We start from the raw sequence: 27,802 nt of genomic DNA, 5'->3' as shown, positions 1-27,802 counted from the left end.
TCTCTGCCTAAAGATCCACTTAGTTTCAGGGTGTTTGGCTCAGTTTTACCAGTAAAACAGAAACCAGTGTTTAACCAATTTAAAATAAGAAAACAACGGGGGAGGGGGGGACCTTAACTCAGACTTACAAAAGTCCCCTAAACCAGCTCAGGCCTAAGTTTTCTTATCTATAAAAGAGATTTAACCTGAGGTCCTTTTTAGTGCAAATACATACACACACAGCTAAATCTTTATTTCTTTAGAAAATATGCTTATAAAAAGAGTCAACCTAGGTAAAATCATAATTAGCCAACTTAAGACCGTTCTCTCCAGGACTATATTCATTGCCACAAAATTAAAAAAAAAAAAGAAAAAAAACCTCAAATATAAATAAAAACAGAATCCATCTTCCTTCCCTGTAAATAAGACCTTCATAAAACTGTAGTTTTTGTGGTCTCCCAGTTTATAGAAGGCACATCTTCACATACGTGTAATTTATAAGATAGAACAGGCTTTTATGAAGATGGATATATGGACCAGATAATACTGTCACAGAATATAGTAACTTATATGTTTAACATGTTTTATACACACACACACACACACACACACACACTCTTACAATATATATATTTACATAAAACAAAATCTCGTAGGTATTACTTAAGTTAACTCTTTGGCTCACCTATAACTTTTTAGTATGTCAAGGGAATAAAAAACATTACGTACATGATACAGATCACAAACAAGAATTCAACAAACAGATATGAATTATAATGAAATCCATTAATATCCTGACATCTTGTCCAGTCACCTTGTACATTCTATTTGCCATCCCTGGGAGGCTCTCCTGCTCCTTCATCTAATTGTTATCATTTGTTCGGAGTTCAGCTCGAGTTGTTAGCTTACCCAACAAATTTTCCCTGACCTCCCAAACCAAGTCAAGCCCCTGTTATACTCTCTCATGGTACCCTGTAATTCCTTCATAATTATAATTACATAACAGTGTGACTTGTGACTGCTTGTTTAATATTTTTTAGCTTTGTAAGGTCTTTAATAACAAGGGTTTCTCTCTCTTATTTTCTTTTCCTTTTTTTAAAATAATTTTTTATTTTTTATAAACATATATTTTTATCCCCAGGGGTTCTCTCTTATTTTCTAAAATGTTTAGCCTAGAACCAAGCACAAGAGATTTACTGAATGAATGAATGATTATGGAATTAGAATTTTCCAGTTTATATATTTATTTAAGTAAGCTGAACACTGTTACAGACTCTTTATTCTCTTACTAGTATCACCATGTTTTTATTTCCTCATTTTTCTTCTGGTATTACAAATACTTTTGTATTTGTATTTGTATTTGTATCTGGTATTACAAATAACTTTTCTGTTAAAGTAAACTCTAATAATGCAGGAAGTTTTCCTTACAAGAAACATTATTCTTTGACAAACTACTAAGATAGTTTACTTTTTCCCCCCTAACACTGTCCATCTCAAGAAGATTTGCTTCTGCTTAATACATTATTTTTTCATTAGCAGTAATAAAAAAGATAGGAAGCAATGAAACAAAAACTAACAAATTAGTTAAATTAAAAAAATAATAAACTGCTTCTGAAAACCTTAAAAGCATTTCCCATTATGACACAAAATATTAACAAAGCTTGTACAGGTGAAAGGGGGGGATGAAAACAGGTGAAACAAGATTAATATATCTTGTTTATAAATAATGTACTTCTTTTAATACTTATTTTATTCTCCTCAGAAATCATTAGAAAATAACTAAAACTATTTTGGTAGCTTTCAAAATGACACATAAAATTATTTGTAGTGGATATCTGTTATGATTGTTTACCTAGCAGCTCTGTTTCACACTACCTCATTTACTTCTTGAGGGAACCCCTTAACCCTCCAACATTTCTATGGTTCTCATTGGGCTGTCAATTTAGTTATCCTTATTCCCCCCAGCCATGGGGTGAGCTGATCATCAGACTGAGCCAAAAATCTTACTATACTCTCCTTAACACAGCTATTAGTCAAAGCAGGAGGCACATAACGTTGGCTGGCCTCAGGTTTCCAAAAATATTTTGAGGATTACAAATGGGGTAGGGACAAACCTCTTGGTTTTAATTAGGCTTAACTGCAGAACTGTCAGGATCCCTGAGTGAATGAGGATAAGAAAGGGGGAGAACGGTTCTAGGTGATATTTTATTCTCTGGATTCAGAAAATCCTGAAACTAGTTCTAGTCCTTGCTGTTCCACAGTGTATAGTCATCTAATAAATCCCCCATACCCTTCTTTTTTTGCTTAAGCTAGCTTGACTGTTTGTCAGTTTTAATCAAAAAGTCCTAATATATCTCCCATATTCACTTGAGTATCATAAAAAAATAAATAAAAGAAATACATATTTTCAAATAATACAGGTTTTTTTAATACTGCATTGCTCTTACAAATTGATTCTATAAGGTTATATTCTCAACTCTCCTTCCTCCTCCAATGTTTTTTTCAACTTCATTGGGGTATAACTGACAAACAGAAATTGTATGTATTTAAGGTATACAACTTCATGTTTTGATATACAAGTAACAGTGAAATTATCACTATAATCAAGCTAGTTAACATATCTATCACCTCACACAGTTCTCACCTATAATTTTAAGTATCTATAAATAAACTTGTAAAAATACACAATGTACATGCACTCTTTTAAATTTTGTATACATATATAAAGCAAAAATTATATAGTTCATATATATGAAATTAATACATCTTCAAGATTTAAAAATGCTAACTGTACAGAAAGAATTCAGTCTTCTCTCTCACTAGTCCAACACCCTAGAATTAACAACTTTCCAAATTTTTAATAGCTGTTGATAATAAGCTTTGTCAGTACTTTCTTATTTACCAATTTTAAATATTACCTCTTAACTTCCTACTGTGGGAGAAGAGAATTTAATTCCTCACACAACCAATTCCACATTCACATTAGTTATTGTTTCCTCTATTATTGATCTTTGTAACTTACACATTTATTTATGGTTTCATGTACTACTGATACTCCATTTTGTAAAATAAGAATCAAAGGATATTTTTTAGTGACCGTATTCTTTACTTTCAACTGTAACTTCCATCAAATAATCTTATATTGAATGGTTAATAATTTTTTGATCTGTAACTATAATTATTTTTGTACTCTACTAAAAGTTTAAAGCCAGTAAACATCATTTACATTAAAAAAAACTGTGTAAATAACATTCATTACATATTAAAGTAGTTTGCTATAATTCTGTGTTTTTTCCCGTTCATATTATTTTTAATTTTCCTGGAGTATTTAATTCTTTGCCTTTTATCCCTACCTTAAATGGTTCTAAATTCTCAAGGTTACTCTCAAATCTCCATGTTTACTGAATATTTCCCTCTTCAAGGTGATATATCAGTTAAGACCTACTACTTAACAGTGATCCTAGGTCTTCTCTTCCCTCTACCTCATGTAAAAAAAGCCACTATTTTCTACATCCACTGTTATTTTCTAGAGCACATTCTCTAATAACTTCCTAAAAGAAAGGGTATATCAACAAGTCAATATTCTATATCCTTACATACCTAGAAATGTTCTAACTCTCACATTTCACTTACAGTTTGGATAAATATAAAATCCTACATTGAAAATAATTTCTCCTCCATTCTTTCAAGACATTGATTCATTATATTCTACCACCCACAGTTAGTTGTATGAGTTGTACGAAGACTGATACCAATTTGATGTTTGTTCCTTTATAGGTAACCTAGTTTTTCCTTGTTACAAGGTGTTTGTATCTGTTTTTTCATTCTTGGTATTTTGAAATCATAAAATGATGTATTTAGCTGAAAATCTTTTATATTTACTGTCTTGAGCACTTCTTGAGCTCTTTCAGTCTGGAAGTTCATGACTTTCAGTTCTAGAAAATTCTTTTATTTTTTTCTTTAAAATTTTCCTCCAATATATTTTAAGTTCTTTTTCTGGAACTCCAACTAGTGAGATAATGAACCTCCTACATAAAGGCACCAAATCATTTTTTTTTTTTAAATACATTCCTTCTCTTTGGTTCTATTTTACATCCTGGATTATTTCTCCAACTTTACCCTCCAAATTTCCTCCTACAGAACTTTAAATTTTAACCATCATCAGATTTAATTTACACAAACTCATATTTGGTATCTCATTATTCCATTCACATAGCTTGGTATGTTGGTGTTTTAATGTTACACATATCATCTTAACTCTCCCTGAAACTGTATGTTATAGATTTTATATTTTTCATTTATTTTCTTTTATTCTTTTATTTTCTTCCAAATTTTTCACTGTATTTTTTTAATATTGAAGGCATTCCTCAACTGTCTCAGGATTCCCAAATCCCCACTAGTATGTAAGAATAAGGCCATTAACAGATTAATTGGGAGGTCTAGTAGCATGTCTAGACTTTGGTGAATGACAAGTTTTTCTTTAGAGTAGTTAAGTGATTAACTAGCTCTCTCAAAAAGGAAACTTTAACTGCCAGAATGCAAAGGTCATTGCTCCAAAGTCATTTAATTCTTTAGAGGGGGGAAAAAAGCAACTGTTTCCCTACCCCAACTTGGCCCTAGGGTTTGGTGATTGGCCTGAATGGAAAAACTGTAATTAACTCCTTTATCTCCATTCTCCCAAAGTATCTAATTCCCTGCTCTCTATTTCATGCCTTGCATATTCAAATTCTACACCTCTCTAGGATTCTGGGGGCTGGTGGGGGAGGGGGAGCGCAGGACAAACTAGACCTTCTATCTTATAAGGCAGAGGATAACTCTGTTTTAATTGCTACAGGTTTTTTAAATGTTTTACAAATAATCAAGTATACATACAAACATAAAAATAAACATATAAAACAAGAATTTCACTAAGTAATACTGATCCTGTAAGACATTCTCTGATATTCTCTATTGTATTTTCTAATGCTGATAAATGATTTTACAACATGTTATTGTGATGTGTGATCTGAGGCACGCGCACAAAACAAAAAGTGAAGTTGTGACTTGTTCTGTCATGTTTGTGACCACTCACTCTTCTGTGTTCTGTGCCCTAAAAAATTTTTGAAATCTTTCATTCACTGGTGGCTCTTCTCTACTTTATTTTCAATGTATTTCTCTCTTTTATGTCTTTATAATAACTTTAGTAGGATCTGCCAGAGCAAAAAAAAATAAATAAATACAAGTACTCAAGGAAAAAAAAAAACTGGAAACTCCTGGGTTTTGAATTCTTCTAAAGTATTTTCAAAAACCAGGAGTTTCCTAAGCTCTTTCTGGCCTGATTTAAGATCCCTCTGCTAACTCTGATGGCCTCAATTGCTGTATTTGGGGACTTACCATTAGAGCTAGGGAATTAAAAAAGGAAAGTGATGGTAGTGACCATAAGAATCTATGCAAAAATGCCATTTAACTCTAAAATTAAAAGTAAATAATGGCTATATGTCCAAAGTTAAACCTAAATACTTAAATGAAAAAATGGAAATTTCTTTTTTCGCTTCTCTTTTTTTTTCTTTATAACCATCCAGGGTTTGGGAAATTTCTTTCTGAGGGAAGACTTTAGGACAGGCTCCTTTCACAGAGAAAATAACCAAAACCCAATTCTCATAAGAAGTAAAAAGTACTTACAAAGCAAGGCTACTCAAAACATACTGTACGTGCTCACATTCATCTGGGAATGATGCACTGGCTGATGTAAAACAGCAGAGTGCAGTCTGAAGAACCTGAAGCTGTGGCAAAGGGACCTGCCATCTTCCAGCATAATCTTCCACCACCTGGTAAGGAAATAATCCAAGAAGTACATTATTATAGAAAACGTTCTCAACATCTTGAGTTTAAAAATTATGATGACACTACTAAATAAAGCATTAGTTTAGTGTGAATACAAATGATTTAGGGGAAGAAAACCTTATTGTTTATTTTCCTAGTGTACATCTGAAAATAAAATTAACTATTACCTTTGAACATGTAGAGAAGAAATATAGGATATGAATAATTATACTGTCCAACTGCCAAACCTTTAATAAACTGTAACAAATGTCCTTTACCTCCCATATCCAGCCTTTGTCAAAACATCAATTATCAAAGATTAAAATAGCTAGGCAGCAGAATATAGTAATAAAGAAAATTAGAAATGAACATGATTATTATCACTACTATTTATTATAGACTAAATTCTAAGCATTCTGGCACCAATGGGTATTAAAAAGTTATAGTGGCATGATGCTCCAATTATAAAAGTTTAAACTGCACAATATGATGGAGTGAAGAGTCCAGAATACAATTCGTCTTGGCTGTGACACTTTACTAGCTTTATGAATTTGGACAGGTCATCTTCCTTCTCTATGCATTAGTTTCCTCACTATAAATAGAGATAATAATGCTTATCTTCCAGGTTTACTGTGAAGCTAAATTAGAATAATTTAGGAGTAAGCATTTTAGAACCATCAATTGCTATAAAATATTACTTATGATTTCTCATATACAAGACTGCTATAATAAAATAATGTATTGTATTTTTAAAATACCTCATTTACAGAGGTTGCCAAACTATGGCCTGCAGGCCAAATCTGGCCTGCCACCTGTTTCTGTATAGCCCACAAGCTAAGAATGTATGTTACATTTTTAAATGGTTGAAAAAAAGTATTTTATGATGCCTAAAAATCATATGAAATTCAAATTTCAGTGTCCATAGAGCTTTACTGGATCATAACCAGATTCATCCATTTACTTACTATCTATGGCTGCTTTCCTGCTATAACAACCAGTTACATAGTTATGACAGAAATCATATGGCTCACAAAGCCTAAAATATTTAATATCGGCCCCACTACAGAGAAAGTTTGCCAACTCTGTTTTAAAAGCTGGAAAAAAATAGAACAGAGTACAAAAGCCAAGAACACTCAGAGCTCAAGGACTTTTCACGCTCATCACTTCCTCTTAGGAAACAAATTTTGCATGGGTTTCTTGTACTTCTACAGTTTTTCAACAACAACAACAACAAAAAGGCCCGACTACCTTCATCTTTTCAAAGATATTCATAGGCAAAAACTTTGAAAAATAGAGGTGATGTTTCCTTCTATAGCAGTGAGCCTGTTTACTATTTAGCAATGTCATCTCCCTCTGGAAGAAATGACAGGCAGACGTCTACACTTGTAGACCGTTATAAAAGATTAGGGTTCCCTAAGCTTGGGGTTCCTCGGCTATGATGAAAACTAACTGTGAGTGCAGGATCCACCTATGCCATTTACATCACCTTCATGAGAGTTGAGGGACAAAGGGATCCACCATCATGATGCCTGTTGTGCCATGAGTAATAGAGATCATTGTTTCTGACCCAGGAGTTTCATGTTTTCTGCCAGTATCCATGAAACTGTGGCAGGCTAACTTAGATAAAATTTTACACCTTACACGGTTCTCTTACAATTCTAAATTGCATTACCAGAAAGTTAACTGGGAAGTAAAAATTACTGCTATGATGACCCCAAATAGGACTTTTCTAAACTACCAAAGGCAAAAAGAAAAGAAAAAAAAAAGTTGGATAAACTGTGGTTACTTGTCTTTAAATTTTCTCTTCACTAGAGTGTTTGATCAGCTTTACTAATCTCTTTTTGGCCACCGTAACACCATTCTGATGACACCTAAAATATAGGTACCTGACAGTCTCCTATTTTCCTGTCCTCCATCCCAAACAGTCTGCCCTAATCCATATCTACTTATAACCTTATTCACTTCCTATTTATGGGATGAGTTTATCTCCTTAGAAGGGAAATTTTCTATTTTCTCAGCTTCTGTTCTTCTTAGAGCCTCCCTCATTCAACAAGATTCTGCTACTGATATTCTGCCTAATCTAGCTGAGCCCAAACCTAACACAACAAAAGTCCTTGTGGGGGACATCTCCAATAGGTTTGTTAGAATACCTATGATGGGACAGAAACAAAATTACTGAAACTTACATATCTTCTTATACTATTCAACATCATACCAGACACTGCTAATACACTGTAACATTAACCTAACACTTTAAGACTCAGTATAACACTATTTCTCTTTTAAATATTTTCCTTAAAACATGTGAAATTGCAAATTACACTGCCCTTTAATTTGAAGTTTTTCTCCTGTGCTATCATAAGCACCAGTTAATGAGAGTGCATACCATGGTATCATAATCTGAATGTGCTATACCAGGCCAAAGTACAGCAAACACCACATCTTCCATTTTCCTTTTTCTTTTGCATTCTAGTAAGTAACAATCTTAACATAATGATCAAAATAATGTTCAAGTTGCCCAAACAAAGGCAAAGTATTTACCTGGATCTTTAAAATAAACCATTGCAATAGTTCTAAATTCTTCAAGAAAATGGTCTAAGAAACAGGATCAAGATCAACCATCTATTAGAGATTCGTAAAAACTTTTTTTATTATTTTTTTAAAGATTTTATTTATTTACTTGACAGAGAGATCATGAGTAGGCAGAGAGGCAGGCAGAGAGAGAGAGGGAGGAAGCAGGTTCCCTGCCGAGCAGAGAGCACAACTCAGGGCTGGATCCCAGGACCCTGAGATCATGACCTGAACTGTAGGCAGAGGCTTTAACCCATTGAGCCACCCAGGCGCCCCCCCGCTTTTTTTGAAGGGCATAACAAACATACTGCAACGTAATTTACTATAATTTATAGAAACTACATAAATACCGCTGAAAGAAGTTACAGCTAAGGAAGGCCAAAAGCATGCCATGATACAAAGGGAGTTGAAGAAAAGGGCACAGCTACTGCTGGAATAGTGCAATGATCCCACAGCACTTTCTCAGCATTCTCATGTACAGGAGCATATATCCTGACCTAAGAGGGATACAGTATATAACTATACACTGCCATATCTTAATTTACAAAGGCAAATTGTTGTGCAAATGAGCAGATTCATTCTTTGGCAAAACTGCCAAAAGACAGACTTAGTGTAAACCCATTCAATTAAAATTACATTCATTATTTAAGAACATTAAAATACATCATCCAAATCACTATGGACTGAAAAGTATCCCCCTTAAATTCATATGCAGTCTATGCATTGAATGAATTTAATAACTTTCAAAATACCTGACATAAACATTGTAATAGACATTGTCTTTTCCCCATCCCTTCAGTAGGATTATGTTATTCATTTGTAATATAGCTACTACATATGTAATCCCCTAACTCTGAGCGGGTAATCCCCTAACTAACTGAGAGGGCAATAAGAGCAGTAACACCCCAGCAGCAATACATACACTTAGGGACCAAATCTTGGTTTCTGAACGCTATTCTCCATAAAAGAAACTTGGACTCCTCAAGGTCTCCACCAGCAGGCCTGAAGCAGGGAAAACACAAGATAAGACTATAACATTTTGTGGTGCCGAAGTAATGAAATTCTGAAAATGATGGGGTACAGAAACACAGGAGCCAACCTGAAGGAGCTCCTAAGTGCTATAGCTGGAACAATTTAAGCAACAAAATAAAAGATAGTATTGGACTTAAATCCATAGAACAAGATAAATATCGAGGAGTCCACAGTGATACAAATAATCAGTTAAGTAAATGTTACAGATGAGACAGCACTTCCTCACAGAAAAGTCCCAATTAATAAACAGAGAAGAAAAGAGAGATAGAGAATCAGCATTAGACAAATACACAGTAATGAATGCTGCAGACAAGAGCCACAGAGCAATGCTAGTATTTGTGGGTAAAGTTTCAGGCAAGGCCACCTGGGTGGCTCAGTTGGTTAAGCAGCTGCGTTTGGCTCAGCTTATGATCCCAGAGTCCTGGAATGGAGCCCCAGGTTGGGCTCCCTGCTCAGGAGGGAGTCAGCTTTCTCTCCCTCTGCTCCTCCCCCTCAAGCTCATGTGTTCTCTCCCATTCTTGCTCACTCTCTCTCTCAAATAAATAAAGAAAATCTTAGGGGAAAAAAAAGTTTGAGGCAATGCAGAATTTGCAGTCTCAAGTTATCTCCCCCAAGACATTTATCAACTAAAAATAAAAAGACACTAACTTAAGAGAGTGCAGAAACCCCCCCAGACACAAAGTTAACCAAATCATCAAAATAAATACCACCAGTAAGTAATATAACTTAACATTATCATCAATCTCTTCAGATGGCATACCAAGAAAGAAACAATGGCATTTTTGTGGTACTTTTTGCCAAAAATGCCTAAACTCATCCCAATCATGAAAAACCATCAGACAAACCCAAACTGAGGGATGTCTTACAAAAAAACTAATCAGTATTCTTCAAATGTGTCAAGGTCATGAAAGATGAAAAACTGAAGAACTGTTACACACTGGAAGAGACTAAGGGTAAGTAACAACTAAATACAATATGAGATCCAGAAATAACATCCTGGAACAGAAAAATCATCAGTGGAAAAACTGTTAAAATTTCTAATAAGGTCTATAATTTAGTGATTATTACACCATTAGTTTTTTTTTCTTTTTTAAGATTTTATTTATTTGTCAGAGAAAGCAAGCAAGCAGGGAGAACGAATGGCAGGCAGAGGGAGAAGCAGGTTCTTGCTGAGTAAGGAATCTGATGTGGGACTCAGTTCCAGAACTCTGGGATCATGACCCAAGCTGAAGGCAGACAGACACTTAACTGAATGAACCACTCCGGTGTCCCTCATTTTAAATATTTTAGACAAACTTTGATCCCTGTCAATTTTTCATTCGATTCCAAACTCACTAGGAAGAATAATATATTAAATGCTTCCCTCATAAACATTATAACTGGCAAATAAACAAGTGAACCCCCAAATATATGCACAAGCAAACACATATGAACATCAAATCAGAATGCAGGATGCCAGTGGTATACACAGATTATGTTTGCACATAATAATGACTTAACTGTCTTGGGCTAAGCAGAGCTCTGCATCTGACTTCAATTCAGCATGGCCTAGCAAGTATGGCTGAGGCAGTGATTTTATTATTGCATTTTTTTTAAATGCCCTTTAGTTATACAGGAGTTTTATATATTAACAGATTGACAATTTTTTGTTCTTTCTGTCTGGTTTCTCAAACAACTGCAAGCCAGAGGATTAAACTGAGAAGCTGGTTAAATTCCATACGCACCTTACAACACTAGTATGTAAATTTCTAGCCTTTAAATTGTTAGTCCTGTGGAATATTACTGATCCATAAAAAAGAATGCTATTTTGCTATATGCAATGAGGTGGATGGAGCTAGAGTAATAAACCAAGCAAAATAAGTCAGACAGAGAAAGACAAAAACTGTATAATTTCACTCGTATGTGGAATTAAGAAACAAAAAAGATGCACAAAGGGCAAAAAGAGAAAGAAAAAAAAAAATCAAGAAAGAGATTCTTAATTATAAAGAGCAAAATGATGGTTACCAAAAAGAAGAGGGTTGGAAGGATGGGGTAAATAGGTAATGGAGATTAAAGCGTGCCCTTGCTGTGATGAGCACCAGGTAAGTTATAGAACCATCAAATCACATATACTGTACATCCAGAACTAATATAACATGGTATGTTAAAAAAAAATTTCTTAATTTGATAAAAACTGAAAAATAAATAGTCCTAGATCAGCTGAACTAACTCTGTCCCTCTCCTTCTTAATTTTGTTCTCAAACAGCAGCTCTTAGATTCATGTACCTTGTCCAAAGGCTTCTAAACTCAGTGTCACAGTATGGTCTCAAGTAACTTCTGGAATTGATAAGTACATAAATCTAATTAAGGATTCAGATATGAAGATTTTATCTGAGTTCAACAAAGATGACCAGTAGATTTTATCAAGTGAACAGATGAAGAAGAGTCAGATTCCTTATTATATAGTACATAAATCATTTTCTTAGACTGGGACAGAAGAAAAATTCAATGGATTATAAATTCAAAAGGCCAAAAGAGAAACTTAAAAGGTCCATGCATCAAACACTAACTTTAGGTACCAGGTTTGCCTACTCTCAAGAACTAAATATGCTTAAAAATAATACAGTTAAAACAACAGTGGTGGAGTTAAAAAAAAAATAAAAGGAGGTAGGTTATGTTGATAAAGATGAAAGAGAGGTACTACCTTAAGAATAAGTTCACACTTAGAAAAGGCTAGATAGGGGCACCTGCATGGTTCAGTCAGTTAAGCAGTCTGACTCTTGATTTCTGCTCAGGTCATGATCTCAAAGTCATGAGATGGAGTCCTGCTTCAGGCTCTGTGCTCAGTGGAGAGTCTGCTTGAAATTCTCTCCCTCCCCTTGTCCCTCTGCTCCTTCCCTTGCTCCCTCTCTCACTTTCTCAAATAAATAAATCTTAAAAAAAAAAGACAACTAGATAGACAGGAAAAAAGGAAAAGAAAATACATATATACCAGAACTATGTGCTCTTAAAAGCAGAATTAAACGGAAAAGGATATTTTAGTTGTTCCTCATTAGAGAGGAAGGGTGACTAGTTCCAAAGGTACGTAACAGAGGAATGGAAAGTAACTTTGGATGGAAATCTAAGTGAACCAGACTAGAAATTCAACTATGGCAAGATGTTCTTTTAAAGAAATAGAAAGTCCATAACAAGAGCAAGTGAAAAACCACACCTTGAAGGCCATTACATAAGGTAACATAAAGTTTGCACAGATCTGAAGGTAAAACAAAACAAACAAAAAAACCTGGAAAATTACCTTAAAATACCAGAAGCATCATGGACATTTCAAATTACTAGTTATTATGGAGGGTAATATATGGTATGGCATGGTGCCACAATGGAAAGGGCCCAAGGGACTCAAAGTTAGGCATCAGAGAGTGAATAAGGAAAAGCAACACTGAAGAAAAACAGGAAGTCAGTCCTAGGTCTGAGGTTGCGCTGATAAAATTTTCTTTAAGTGAGGGAGATGAAGAGTGGGCAAAATTTGTTCGATAATGAATGTTTTTTAATGAACTCAGAATTCCTTGACTTTCATCTAGGATGTCGTGGGAGATCTTAAAAGAGGTAATTGTAGAACATTCAAACCTGAGCCCAAATGCAAAGAGAAAGGAAAAGGTAGACGAGAGAAGCCAACTAAAGGCTAAAATGTAAGCAAAACCAAAAACCAGGTATGTTTATCTGAAAGAGTGTAACTTACTGTTGCTGAAAGGAAATGTGACAAAAAGTAATGTTTATACTGTCAATGAAACAGAACAAATGATGCAAGGCCCAGAACAGCTAAAAGCAGGGTAAAGAAAAGGTCTAGAGGAGCAAATGGCAAAAGAGATTGTTTTCACCTGGCTCTTTCAAGCACAGACATCAGGAACATCAAAAGCAGCTGCATTCTGGTACCTGTTTATGGTTATTACCCAATTAATAAAAATGTGGGGCACATCAGGAGTGCTTTTATAAAGGTTCTAGCTCAATAGGTCTGAGAATTTCAGGGAAGATGAAGGTAGCCCGGGACTAAAAATGTCTTGGCACAAGCCTGGGAACAAAGAAATCCAGAGATAAGGACAGAACACTTGGGCTTTGGAAATTGTAGGGCTGGAGTCCTGTAGAGACTGTGCCTTGAACTTTACACACTGTAAGTGACACACTATTTACAAAAGATAGTATAGAAGCTGTGCCACTAAACAGAATGCACACTTATTACAGCACAGGAATACCAGGACTACACAAAAGAAATGGAAATTAAAAGTTTTTAATATATGAAAAAAATTTAAAGGAGGAAACATCAAACATACTCTAGTGCCCGGGGCCGCCTTCCACAGAAATTGCAAACTTTGCAAGGCAGAAATTCAAATACACTTTCAAGGAAGCAGAAATGTTCAGATTAAGTGTTCCCACTGCACCCCCCCCCAAAATATGATAAACATAAAATGGCACATTCAAACACTTGGTGAATTTTCCCAGTAAAACTTAGATAGAAGGGCTAGGTGCTGGCAGTTGGCATAACTCACTGGCACCCTAGTAAGGTTGAAACCAAAATTGATTTGATATCCTGTTTTCTGTGCACCCATCATTCCTGTGATATCACTGAAGTCTACTGGCAAAAGTAATGCATGTCAGGGCCCCTGGGTGGCTCAGTGGGTTAACCCTCTGCCTTTGGCCCATGATCTGAGTCCTGGGATCCAGCCCCACATGGGCTCTCCGCTCAGCAGGGAGCCTGCTCCCCACACCCCCCACACACACCTGCCTCTCTGCCTACTTGTGATCTCTCTGTCAAATAAAAAAATAAAATCTTAAAAAAAACAAAAACTAATGCAAGTCAACTGGACTATATACTAAGTTGAAGGAATTACTGTTTTAAATTTAATGGATATTGGACTGAGTAGAGGAATACATTTTGCCCTACTGACCTTCTGGATTCTTTAAAAAATTAAGACACAAAAGAAACCGGGAGTTAAATAAGCCTCTTTTAGGGAAGTGAAAAAAGCTACTCCCAATCAGAGAAAAACCACCCAAGCTACAGCTCTTGAAAAATCCCCACCTCTGACTGTAGGGGCACACGAAATACCACTGGCTCTGATTAAGCAATATTCTGAAAGGAACAAATTTGGGATCTTACCCTCTTCAGATTCTTGGTAAACTGGATAATGGGAGACAATTCATTTGATCAAATTTGATACATTATTAGTTGACATTTGGTCCCCTGTCCCCAAATTAAAACATGGAAAGAAATTTTAAACTTAAAAATGACTACAAGTAAGTTAACTCTCAAACACAAAAGGCTCCTCTATTAAAAAGCCTTTACTCCAAATACTAAAGTATTACTAAAAAGAGAAAAGAAATTTTGAGTTCTGTATTTCAATAAACTTTATCATCGGTTACCTGAAAATGCCTTGTTCTTAAATGAGAATGCATATCCTCAACATTAAAAAAACATATCTGTTTTGGCTAGTGACTAACAATTCTGTTCCTTAACTCTTCAGACCCAGTAGTCAGACTGTACTGATCATTTAGATCCCTTAATTGGTCCTTCTACCATTTACTATTAATATTACCACCATATTACTAGAGACTTCAAACTAGAAACCCAATGCAAGTTCATAAAATTCTTTGTTCCTGTCTCCACATTTAACCAGATGCTAAACACTTTATTTCCATATTTCCTGAAATTGTTCTTGTCTCTCCATTTTCACTGCCACATCAGGCCCTCAATCACTCCTTTTCTGAAATACTCCAAAAGCTTCCTTTTGTCTAGGCTTTCATTCATTACTTCATCAAGTTTATTTTAAAACAGTATTTTATGAGTAATAATGGTACCACTGTGCCCTTAAACCTAAAATTCAAATTCTAAGCCAAGATCTAGACCAACCCATTTTTTCTTTAATCTTAATATGGACCAATACTTTTCTGAATATATGTTTTAGTCCAGTGGTTCTCAAACTTTAGTATGCATCAGAATCATGGGAGGTTTGTGAAAAAACAGACTGCTGGGCCCCAGCCCAAGTTTCAAGATTCTCTAGGTCTGGGGTGGGGCCAAGAATGTGCATTACTAATAAGTCTTCACACTCTACTGCAGGTCTAGGGAATCACACTTTCAAGAACCACAGCCCTACACAATTAACTACCCCCATTCATAAATACATCAATATCATCTACTTTTTAACAAATTATCTCCTCTACTTATACTTTCCTCCTCCTCATACCACTTCCTTTTTCATGTCTACATTTTAATACTAACAATTTTTTAAGACTCAATTCAAATGTTACCTCGTCCACTAAAACTTTCTCAAATTACGACTATTAGAAATAGTCTCTCCAGTTGAACTTGGAGAGGACTTAATATACATTGTGTTAGTGGGACTAGCCACCATTTCGCTGTTTTAGGTTTATTTATATTTACTCATTCATTTATTCTAAACTTACTGAGTACTTACTGTGTACCAAGTACTCTCATGCTTTCATTTTTAGTAGAAGGAAAACTGGTACACAAATATACATTAGATGGTGTTAAGTACCTTGGAAAACAAAACTCTAGGTAAACGGAAAAGAGAATGCTAGAGATAGGATGCTACCTTATACTTTCAGTGGGGTGTTCAAGGAAGGCTTCCATCTCTTATAAAAGGATATTTGAGGAGGGGCCTAGAGCAAACCATATAGAAATCCAAACGAAAAGTGTTTCTGACAGACAAAACAAAAGCCAATAGCCAAGGCCAAGGGCAGGGGCATATGTATTCAAGTTAAAGGAAGGGCAAAAATGCTAGTGCAGTTGAAGGTAATTAGTGGAGGCAAAGAGTATTATGAGACTAGTCAAAGAGATAGACAAGAGCGGATCATGAAGCACTATAGTCCACTATAAGAATTTTGGCTTTTTGAGACAGAAAGCACGGAAGGTTTAGAAGAGATCTCACGTATCTTTAAAGGGATCACTTTGGTTGTGTGGAAAATAAACAAAAAAACTGGAAGCAGGAGATAAAATAATCCAGAGAAAAGATAACTGTGGTTTAGATCCAGGTCATAACAGTGCGTTGTCAGATAGGTCTTTTCTCCCTTATCAGATGTTTCAGTTCCTTAAAGGCAAAAGTTGTGACTTTTTTCCTTCTTAAATCCCCTATAACCATTAAAATGAAGCTTTTCACATAGTTTACAGACAATTTTTTTAAGAATACTTTCTATAACACTTCAATGGTACTTTATTTATCTAGATCTATGCCTAAAATAATTAAGGATAATTCTACTGGTATTAAGAAAAAGTAAGTTACATACTATCTGAAAGACACATATGCAGCATTTTAAAAGCACCTATTAATTTATGAGTACTTAATAATTGAAAGTAAATTCAAAGTATAAAAGAGAGAACACAGGGCACCTGGGTGGCTCAGTGTTTATAAAGCCTCTGCCTTTGGCTCAGATCATGATCCCAAGGTCTTGGGATCAAGCCCCACATCGGGCTCTCTGCTAAGCAGGGAGCCTGCTTCCCCCCTTCTCTCTGCCTGCCTCTCTCTCTGCCTACTTGTGATCTCTGTCAAATAAATAAAAATAAAAATAAATAAATTTTAAAAAAAATTCTGAATCAAAGACAACAGACCAAAAGACCACATATCTGATAATCCCGTTCGTATGAAATGTCCAGAAAAGACAAATTTAGAAAAACAGAAAACAGATCAGTGACCTACAGTGAAACTGCAGATTAGCTGTAAACAAAGTATAGGGACTTTATGGGAGTGATAAAAGAGAAAAAAAGAATCTAAAAAACTCTTAAAGAGTTTAAGAACAGAATGACTTCCGCTAATATAGAAAATTAAGAAACTATAAATACAGTAATTTTTTTCATAAAAATCAAGAAAAGTTAAGGAGCAGCATAGTTAGAGCTAAGTGCCAAGAAGCAAAAATTGCATATCCACTCTAAGTATATAAGCATAAGATGACACAGGAAATCAAAATAATAAAAGGATAAATGAATTTTAAGATCCTCATAACTTAGTTCTACCTACTTTTTTACAACTTTCTCCTTTCTAGAAGAGTTTGGATTATGTATGAAAGCAAATCATCCACATACATATATACTGTCCACATATAACCACTACATCATGGTGTATTTCCCTTTTCAAGCTGTGTGACTTGGGGTTAGTTGCTTAATCTCTCTGAGTCTCACCTGCACTATTCATAAAATGAAGATTAAAAATAGTGTCTATCTCACAGGGTTGTTGCAAAGAATAAATGAGAATCTAGGACATGGGCTGACTTACTTTTTCTTAAAGAGCCAAAAAGCAGCTTATGGACCATACATGCTCTATCCCAACTACTCAACCCTGCTGTTGTATCATGAAAGCAGTCATAGGAAATGTAAAAATGAATGTGCAATACTGCTTATGTCACAATGGCTTACAGCAAAGGTTCATAACTTTTTGATGTTTGGGGATTGTTGTTGAGATGTGTTGTGTTTTTTTAGCAAGTTTTGAAATTCTTAAAGAGAATATGACATAAACAAAAAACAGACCAAAAATATCTTCAGTCTTATTCAACAAGGAAATGGCAAATACAGCTTTTTGCAAACAATTTCAGAGAGTTCACAGACCTTCTGAAGTATAAGAATGGTCCTATATTATATCATAAAAAAATCCTATTTCTAGGGGCGCCTGGGTGGCTCAGTGGGTTAAGCCTCTGCCTTCGGCTTAGGTCATAATCTCAGGGTCCTGGGATGGAGCCCCACATCCGGCTTTCTGCTCAGCATGGAGCCTGCTTTCCTCTCTCTCTCTCTCTCTCTGCCTGCTGCTCTGTCTACTTGTGATCTCTCTCTCTGTGTCAAATAAATAAAATCTTAAAAAAAAAATCCTATTTCTAATGAAGTGGCTCAATTATCTTCACCACTCCTGCCTTCTCTAAAAAATACATATGAGCACAGTGAGACCGCACCAGCCTACGTTCAAGCTATATAATCCTATTACAAATTTTCTACCTAAATTTTTTTGTATTATTATATTTTCCTAGGTCATTATATAGTCATCAAACACATCATTTTTTAAGGCTAAATAACAGTTTATGGGGGCTAAAAAGTTTTCAACTATTTTAGATGTTCTGGCTGCTTTTGTATTTTCAATTTATTCCTTTCATTAATTATAATTAATATTATGATAAATAGTCTTATATCCAAATTTATATTTCCTCAAAAGTTAATGCTTAAGGAAAAATACTAAGCCAACAGGTAAAAATAATTTTTAATGTTTGTAATATATTTTGATGAATAGTGGTCCAGAAAGGTTGTGGTGATATTTACTCCCACAGCTGAAAATGAGCTGTCCATTTCACTAAACCCTCATAAACATGAAATATAAATTTTAGACTTAACTTTTTACCTGAGAGACCTTTAGGCAAGAGTTTTCAAAACATGGTAAAAGGAAAGATAATTAAGCTCTAAAATACATATCCACTGTATCCTAGATTAGTAAGAATTCCACATCTACACAAGGTTATAGCTAAGTAATATGTACAGACTTTAACCATTGAAGATAAGTATCTGAAACACATTCCATACTCTCCTGCCTTCAAAACACAATAATATAATTTGCAATGACGCAGAACTAGAAGATAGATGGAACAGATGGATGGAACTAGAGGGTATTATGCTGAGGGAAGTCAGTCAATCAGAGAAAGCCAATTATCATATGATCTCCCTGATATGAGGAATTTGAGAAGAAACATTGGGGGTTTGGGGGGTAGGGAAGGAAAAAATGAAACAATATGGGATCTGGAGGGAGACAAACTGTAAGAGATTCTTAATCTCACAAAACAAACTGAGGGGTGGGGGGTTAAAGAGAGGGTGATTAAGGGCATTGGGGAGGTTATGTACTATGGTGAGTGCTGTGAAGTGTGTAAGCCTGACAATTCACAGACCTGTACCCCTGGGGCCAATAATACACTATATGTTAATAAAAAAAAATGTTGTATTAGTTGTTACACAAATAAGATGCCCTATTATCCAAATAGAAAAACAATAACAACAACATGATAACATAAAATAAGTCATTTTAAAAATAAATACTATAGTGAGCCACTGCTTCTGAGAGAAGTATATCCCATTTAGGTGGGTTTAGAAAAACAAAAGAAATAAAAGGGTTGAGAATCACTTCTTAATGGGAATTTCTGATAGCTTAAGTTTGATTTTTTTTTCTCTTTTACATTTATGAACATCTTTAGTTTCTGCTGCCTTGACTTTTTAATCACTATTTCTACTCAGTCCACAACTGCTTTATTAAATACATATACAGAGATGTTATGATACCAAATGCATATTCCTAGGTACAGTATAATGTAAGTGTATACTGAAATGGCTAAAAACATACAGGCTCTGGACAGTCAGGCTGGCCAGATTCCACTCTGACAATCACATACTATCTACAGTGCTTTAGTCAAGCCATTAACTCTCTCGGTCTTAAGTTTCCTGATCTGTAAAATGGGAACAGGGCCACACAACCTATAGGGTAATGGATTAGGTGATAAGACAAATGAAAAGGATTCTTATGATGATGTGAGGTAATAAAATGCCTACGTCATGAAATGAAGTGAGACGAATGACAAGGGCAATGTGACTTTTTGACAATATGTCAAAAGGAGGATCATCTGCTTCTGGACCACAGCTGACCTCAGGTAACTGAAAACACAGAAAATGAAACCATGGATAAAGGGGCTACTATACTGACATAACTGCTTCTCTACCTTCTCTCTTTCCTCATTTGACTTCTCTGTACCATTTTTTACCCCAAATGAAGCCAGAAAATGAGCCTGTGTCCTTCTTTCTCAAAGTTAATTAACTGATCAATTACAACACTCAACCTCAAATGAATATAACTAATCATGTAACTAGTCATGCCTTCACCTATGCAGATAAGCACTGCTGAACAAAAGTGTAGACTAGTGGTACTCCACATTAATAATCAGCAAATTCAAATGGTTCTGTAGGTCAATTCAACCTACCTCTCTAAGAAGCTACCATTTTAGACCCCCATTTGCCTTAAACCTCCAACCAGCACCATGTACATTCAACAGATACACTTTTCCTGCTACCCCAAAGCTCCTACATAAAGCAAACCCTCCATTTGTACTTTGAATCTTAATCTTCCTTCCCCTTTTGGAATCTTATTTTATAGATTATCCCTTCTTTCTTTTGTAGATTTACCTCATCCTCAAACTACTCCACTCTGACTTCTGCTCCTATCACTGTGTCAAAACAGCTCTGCTTAAAATCACCAAAGACCTCTCTGTGTTAATTCAATGGTTGGATCTCAATAGCTTTCAATGTCAAGTACCATTCACTCCATCCTGAAACATTCTCTTCCATTGACTTCTCTGATACCATAGTTACTTGGTATTCTCCAATCTCTTTAACTAATCCTTCTCAGATTTCATATGAAGACTCAATCTTTTCTAACAGGAAATTTAACTGTGGAGTTGCTGAAGGTTCATTTCTAAGTCCTCCCTCTTTTGCCATTCCATATTGTCTCCCCATGTTAGCTCATTCATCCACATGGCTTCAAATACCATCCATCCACATAGCTAGGATGACCAGATCTCACTTCAGCACTCTGGATTCTATAAATTCAGCTATCTGTAAGATCCCTCTTGGCTAAGGCAAAGGCATCTTAAATTCAACATGTTCAACTAAACCAAAAACTCCCAGCAAACCTCAACTTGCCCAAGAATCCAAAAATAGGCAAGCGTCTTATTAAGCCCTATTTTATTGTATTATATATCTATTCTTTGAAGAACTAATCAAAGTTATAATTGTACACAAAAACAATGCCTGTTTGCTTACTTCTACAGACCTAGTGCCTTATATAACTGACAAGCTTCAACTATAATATCAATGACTTTTTTTCCTACTGCCTAGATGTGAAAGCCTTTCAGCTATTTTCATACTCACTTCTGCTTTGAAGAGTTGAGTGTACCCAGTGTTTGATACAGTGTTTGGTGCGGGGTACTAGACTTTAGGATAGTATGTGACAAATTATACAGACAGAACTCCTCTCACGTTGAGTTTGTCAGCGGTATTCCACCACGGCTCTAACCAGGTGACATTGATTGGGTCTCATACTAGGAACAGACCCACGGTGAATAGAATATACTGCTGAAATAATGAGCTGACCTGTCAGAGAAATAGGGAGCTAAGAAATCAATGTGATATATATTATATGAAGGCTAAAGATAACCTATCTAGTATTAGATTTATTGGAAATTACAAAACTTAAAAATACTCTCTAATTTAGATGAGGTACTACTATAACTACAATGTAACCAGAATTAATATTTCGTTAAGTAAACTAGTTTAGATTTTAAATGTTTTACTATTCTTACCACTGCATATTAATGCACTTAAAATAGTATACCAATTAACCATAGTTTACTGATCTTATTTATGTTTTCAAATAACTTACACTGATTTTACCATAGCTTTCTTAAATTCATTAAAGTTCTCTTTTTGTTTGTGATCACTAAGGTATAGTTTAGTACTTTTTGGCAGAAAAATCAAGATTCAGTGCCAACAATAATAGTACAACTGGTGCCTCACTTGTGTTTGGCAGAACTACAAATGATGGTATCATTAAAATACTTAAAAGCAAAGAACTTCATTTAAAAATATTTTCTCCTACCATTTTATCTACAAAGTTAAAACTGAGATTAACTTTTTTTAAGCCAGTATGATGGGTGGTTATTAGAAAGCAATATGGACATATTTTTAATGCAAGATTGTGTAAAAAGAAGTTATTTAAATTTAGTTTCATTGGTTAACCTAAAATGATCTTTGTAAGTTCACATAACCGATTCATTTTTTTTAAAGTTACATACTCTTAGTAAACAAGGAGTTCACATTTTATCATACTCAAGTAATCTGGCATTTACAGCATTTATTCACAGAAAATAAGACAGGAAGGTAGGAAGAGTAAAAAAATAAAGTGTTTTTTATACTTTTATTTTTCCTCTGATTATAAAGATAGTTGGTTTAATCAAGAAAATATAAAAAAATTAATAAGTATAAATAAAATAATCAAATTCAGCTATAAATTTATCATGAAGAAGTTATCCATTTATTAACAATTTGGTATATTTCTTTTCAGTCTTTTTTATTTTCAAAAATGGAATTACCCTTTCCTATGCCTTTTCAGTAGATACTACAGCATGAACAGTTTCCCATTTGAATAAATATTTAAAAATATGTCTCTCAGGAGAACATAGGATTCCACTACATGTAACTATTCCCCTAACTTTGGTCATTAAAGTTATTGTCAAGGATTTGCTATCATAAATAATGTCATAAGGAACAATAAGTACCATTCAATTCTGAAAGTCAATTTAAAACACATTAAACAAAAACAGCACCAAAGCATTTAGCTCCCCAAATATAGCCATCAAGATTTAGGATTCACTTTGCTTTGTTTTTCCTAATTATAATAAATTAATGTGTTTCCATGGAATTCACCTTTTATGAACACTGCAAATGTCCCAAATGTGTCAAATTTTGAAAACCATTTTTAAAAAGCTGAAGTTTTAATTTGCAATTTAGTAATATAAATTATTTTGCCAAAAAGAACGCACAAAGTAAATCTGTGTGATGAAACTATTTCTAGCTCCGAATATTCACTACAAAGTACAACAGGAAGTAGGATACTCCTTTTCAAAAGTAAGTTAATCACTTTGAATTAGTTACAGTTCTTTCCCTTTTCATCATCTTTCATGTCTATTATTCTTTATTGAGCTGAAAAATGAATTTGAGATTTCTAGTTAAATATGGCAGATTGAACACACATTTATTTCTGTTCCCACTTGAAAAATCCACTGAAATAATAGTAAAAATATTTTTGTTTCAAAAGACCTAAACCCACAAGGAGGAAAACAATGAAGAGAAAAGATGACAACATTCAAATAGCTATTATTTAGAAAGGAGGGAGGGAATTCAGGAACAAGTTAATTTGTACTGAAGAACACCAGAAAATCTCAGGAATTTGAAACACCATGTATCTTCAAAAGTGGAGGTAAGAGTGAAAAACAGTATGTTCAAAGTCCCCCCTAGATCCCTTCCCCTACCAGATCAATGGAAACTCGGGATTCTCTGAAGAGGCTGAACTCTAAGAGGCTCGGGAAATGGGCAGAGGAGGAAGGGGTTAGAAGGAAGGGAAGCAATAAAGAGGAAAGTCGGGAGCGGTAGTAAAATCAAAGTGTACAAACTGAAGAGTGAGTCTGTAAGGTACTCCCTACCCTCACCATTAACTAGACTAACTGATCATATCCCTAACGAGGAAAAAAATTATAAACATGGAGGTAAAAATCCTAAGAGCTAAAATAGTTGTAAGTAACTGCCTCCAGGGAATATGTGGATTAAGAATGGGACAGAGTATGACTGCAGCTTTTTATGATAAGCTGGGGGGGAGGGGGGGCACGGAGACAAGACACGACTGGTAGCCTAATATCCTAATATCCTTGTTTTCTTCTCCCTTACTAGCAGAATCAAAGACATGTGTTTATCAGGAAAAATAATATGAAAAAATATTAAAAATTCCTAACTTTTTTTTTTTCAAATGGGGATAGCTAACAAGGTAGAAATTGAAGTCACTGAGTAGGATTTAGGCAATGTATGTCTTACCCAGACACACCCTGTTCCTACTACTTAGAACTCAGATGTGATGGCTGGAACTCCAGCAATTATCTAGAGTCACGAGGCAAACTTGAGATAAGACAACAATGACTGATAAGAAAAAGCAAATGATGGCACTATGATGATAAAGCCACCATATCATTTCCATACTATCCATTCAAGACTTTTCACATAAAAAATAAATGTATACAACTGTTTAAGCTCTTTAAGTCAGGTTTCTATTAGAAGCAAAATTCAATTCCTGATATTTAAGACCTTTTAAAATAAATACATATAAAACATTTATAAAAATTCAAAATAAAAAATAATCCCAATTAATATCATGAATTGTTAATAATGTATTCTTATACCCTAAGAAACTACTCAACTATAAATACTATGTAAATTCTATATTAAGACTAAAAAATAAAGACCATATTTTCCAAAAACAATTAAATTTTTTAATTTCTCTAGGGGCGCCTGGCTGGTTCAGTTGGAAGAGCACACAACCCTTGATCTCAGGGTCATGATGAGTTTAAGCCCCACGTTGTGTGTAGAGATTACTTAAATAAATAAAACTTTTTAAAAAAAAGCTTAAATTTTAATTTCTCTAAAGAGACATTAGCATGTATTTTTAAAAATGTATTTTTGCCATTTTTTTCAGTATTACAGACATAAAGTATCCACTGAGTTTCAAAGTAAGGTTATAGTGGGGTTTCTCAACATTGGCACTACTGGTATTTTGGGTCGGATAATTCTTCGTTGTTGGAGCTGCCCTGTGCATGTTCAACAGCCTCCCTGGCCGCTACCCACATAATGCCAATAGCAACCCCCAATGAAGACAAAAATAACTCTAGACTTAAAGAAGGTCCCCTGAAGAAACAAAATCTGAGAAAATGTAGTTGTTTCTGCACATCATTTAGTATTTCATCAGAGTCTTCTAGTTAAATAACAGAATTTTAGAAATATAACATTCCTAAATTTTCTCTAAATTTTATTGTGGGATACAAACTATAAATGATCTACAGATTAGATTATCTCTCCTGTCCCTCTTAAACCATCAGAGGATTTTGCACTACAGAAATATTAATAGCTTCTACCTATTTAATCTTATCTACAAGCCACACAGAGTACTAAGCACTTCAGGTTCATTCTCTCCTTTTCTACTCATGACATCCTCATGGGATGGCTAGTAACCCTAATGTAGTAAAAAAAAAAACAATTTACAATCTATTTTAGGAGTGCCTGGGTGGCTCAGTGGGTTAAAGCCTCTGCCTTCAGCTCAGGTCATGATCCCAGGGTCCTGCTGGGATCGAGCCCCCGCATCATCGAGCTCTCAACTAGGCGGGGAGACTGCTTCCTCCTCTCTCTCTGCCTGCCTCTCTGCCTACTTGTGATCTTTGTCTGTTAAATAAATAAATAAAATCTTTAAAAAAAAATCTATTTTAATCAACATATCAAAGTATTTCCAGAAATATTTCTTTATTACTCACTATATTCTTTCTGGCACTAAACTAAGAACAAAGTACCTTAACTTGCTAGTATATAAATTTATGATGAAAACAATTCAATATACCTACAACAAGGTAAGTTGAATTATTACAACCATCATATATTAGAGAAATAATTCACAGTACCAAAGAAGTCAGAGAAATGATAATTACCTATTTCTTCAAATATTTTTTATACTGTGGCATAATGAAAGAGAACTTTTAAAATTTTTCATCCATGCTCCCTGAGTACTTTCAGTAACTACTTTTCCCCTTTACACAACTTGCCCCCAAAAATTCCTTTTATAATTATTTGAAAAATTTTTAGATGATTTACTTACTTGACAGAGAGTAGAAGCAGGGGGAGCCCCAAGGGGAGCAGCAGTGGGAGAGGGAGAAGCTGAGCAGGGAGCCCCATGTGGGGCTCAACCCCAGTACCCTGGGATCATGACCTGAACTGAAGGCAGAGACAACATATTGAGCCACCCAGGCGTCCCCTGAGGATTTATTTGTAATTTCAGTTTGCACTTCAGTAGAAATTGAGGCTGGGTTCAAATCCTGGCTTGCCCACTTACTGGAACTTAAGACAAGCTAACTTATTTAGGCCTCAATTTCTATTTTGTAACTTGCATAATAAGACCAATATGAAGGATTTAATAGTTAGTGGGCCCTCGATATAAATTGTATTTCCCCCTCCTTCCCTCCTTAAAGCAAATGAAGTATCAGTTAAGGGCCAATTCTATTTAAGCATTTGTTCAGAGTCTACAGATAAGAGCCCAGGGAGATGTGACAAAAAGTTAGTCCAGCATTAGACCATGTAACTATTTGGAAACCAGCACTTTCAGTATCTCAAATTCATCATCTCAAAATTAGCTGAAATCTCAGGGGCTATTCCCTTAGTTTAAAATTTTATAATTACTGGTATTGCTTCGCAAATAGAAAAGTATATCATTAAAGTACTGAGTGTACTTTATCATAATTTATCACATATATTATCTACTGTCTTCTGTTTTACTTCTCCTTGTGGTAAAAGACACAAGAAGCTCTCTTTTTAAGTGCTCCTTCCTCTCTCCCTTCACCCACACAACTAACTGCCAAGACATTTTGATTCATATTTCTCTCTGAAAGGAAGATAAATTGGAGCCTTTCTTCTCAACACCACAAGGCTCTGTGTATAATTCATGTATTTAGTTAACTGTCAACCACCCAAGTGTATATTATCCATTTCATAGATTACCCATGATTAAGTAATTTACTAATGAATATATGTTACTTAATATTATTCTTAGTAAACATTAGGAAACCAAATGCTTAAAAAGAAACAATCTTTGGGAATTAGTTATATGATCCACTGCTTCTCTTACTGGCAAATAAAACAGAACTACTACACTAGGATCATATTAATCAACAGATAAAATTCAACTTAATACAGATAATCCTTTATTCCATCTTAAAGTCTTAATACAAAAAAAAATTTCACAAGGCTCACCTGCAAGGTAGAACTAGGGCAGGAACCCTAAGAACAGATCTACTGGTAATCTGAAGTACTATAAAATATGTAATGAGGTTTCAGGTAAAAGTCGGTAACATGAAAGTATTCAATATAACTTAACTCATAACTTAGCAATATAAAATAAAAGTTTGTTAAGTATTTCCTGTTTAGTTTATTTTCTTGGGATATTTAGGAGGTACTGGAGAGTTTTATAGAACCATCAACTTCATTTGTTCTTAAAATAATTTACTGTCATTGTTCAGATGCTGTATTTCACAGGCTAAATTTACTAATTTGTTCTTAAAACTGATTTCAAGATACAGAAGAGTAGTTAAAAGTTTTACAAAAATGTCTCGCCCTCAAAATTTCAAATTCTACAGAAATTAACAGTTATCTGATCAAGTAAATTAACAAAGCTAAATGTAACCAAAACCAAGTTGCTCATTAATGATATAAAAGCAAAACAGAAAAAAATGAAAAGACCTTCTGCCATTGAATATATTAAAAAAATCAAATGTAACCTAATTTTCAGAAATTTTAAATACCATAGTTACAAAGTCTACCTGTAACATGGTTTCTACATATAAAATACACAGTTAGACAATAAGTACTGTAAAGACACTGATCTCTAAATCCAGTGAAAGCCAATACCAAAAAAAAAAAAAAAAAAAAAAATTCAAGAAAAATGGAGAACAATGCCAAAGAAAATCGACACACTTTATACCAAGACAATTTCCACCTTCAAACCAACTTATCTATGGATGTGGGAGGGAGTAAAAAAAAAATTTTTTTTATTTAAGCTAA

At 34.6% G+C, this 27,802-nt stretch overlaps 1 protein-coding gene across 1 annotated transcript in view; it reads right to left on the bottom strand.

Annotated features, from left to right (window-relative positions):
• The window catches only part of ZNF654 (zinc finger protein 654), an 80,594-nt gene that overhangs the window by 51,009 nt on the left and 1,783 nt on the right, over nt 1–27,802 (bottom strand). The window contains exon 2 of the mRNA XM_013048681.2: nt 5,641–5,786. Coding sequence (XP_012904135.1) covers nt 5,641–5,786 — 146 coding nt within the window. The remainder of the gene's footprint in view (nt 1–5,640; nt 5,787–27,802) is intronic.

This window comes from Mustela putorius, unplaced genomic scaffold (assembly GCF_011764305.1).
Source record: "Mustela putorius furo isolate JIRA1106 unplaced genomic scaffold, ASM1176430v1.1 tig00003834_pilon_pilon_pilon, whole genome shotgun sequence".
In the NCBI taxonomy this organism is placed as follows: Eukaryota; Metazoa; Chordata; class Mammalia; order Carnivora; family Mustelidae; genus Mustela; species Mustela putorius.
This window is presented reverse-complemented; position numbering and strand designations above follow the sequence as displayed.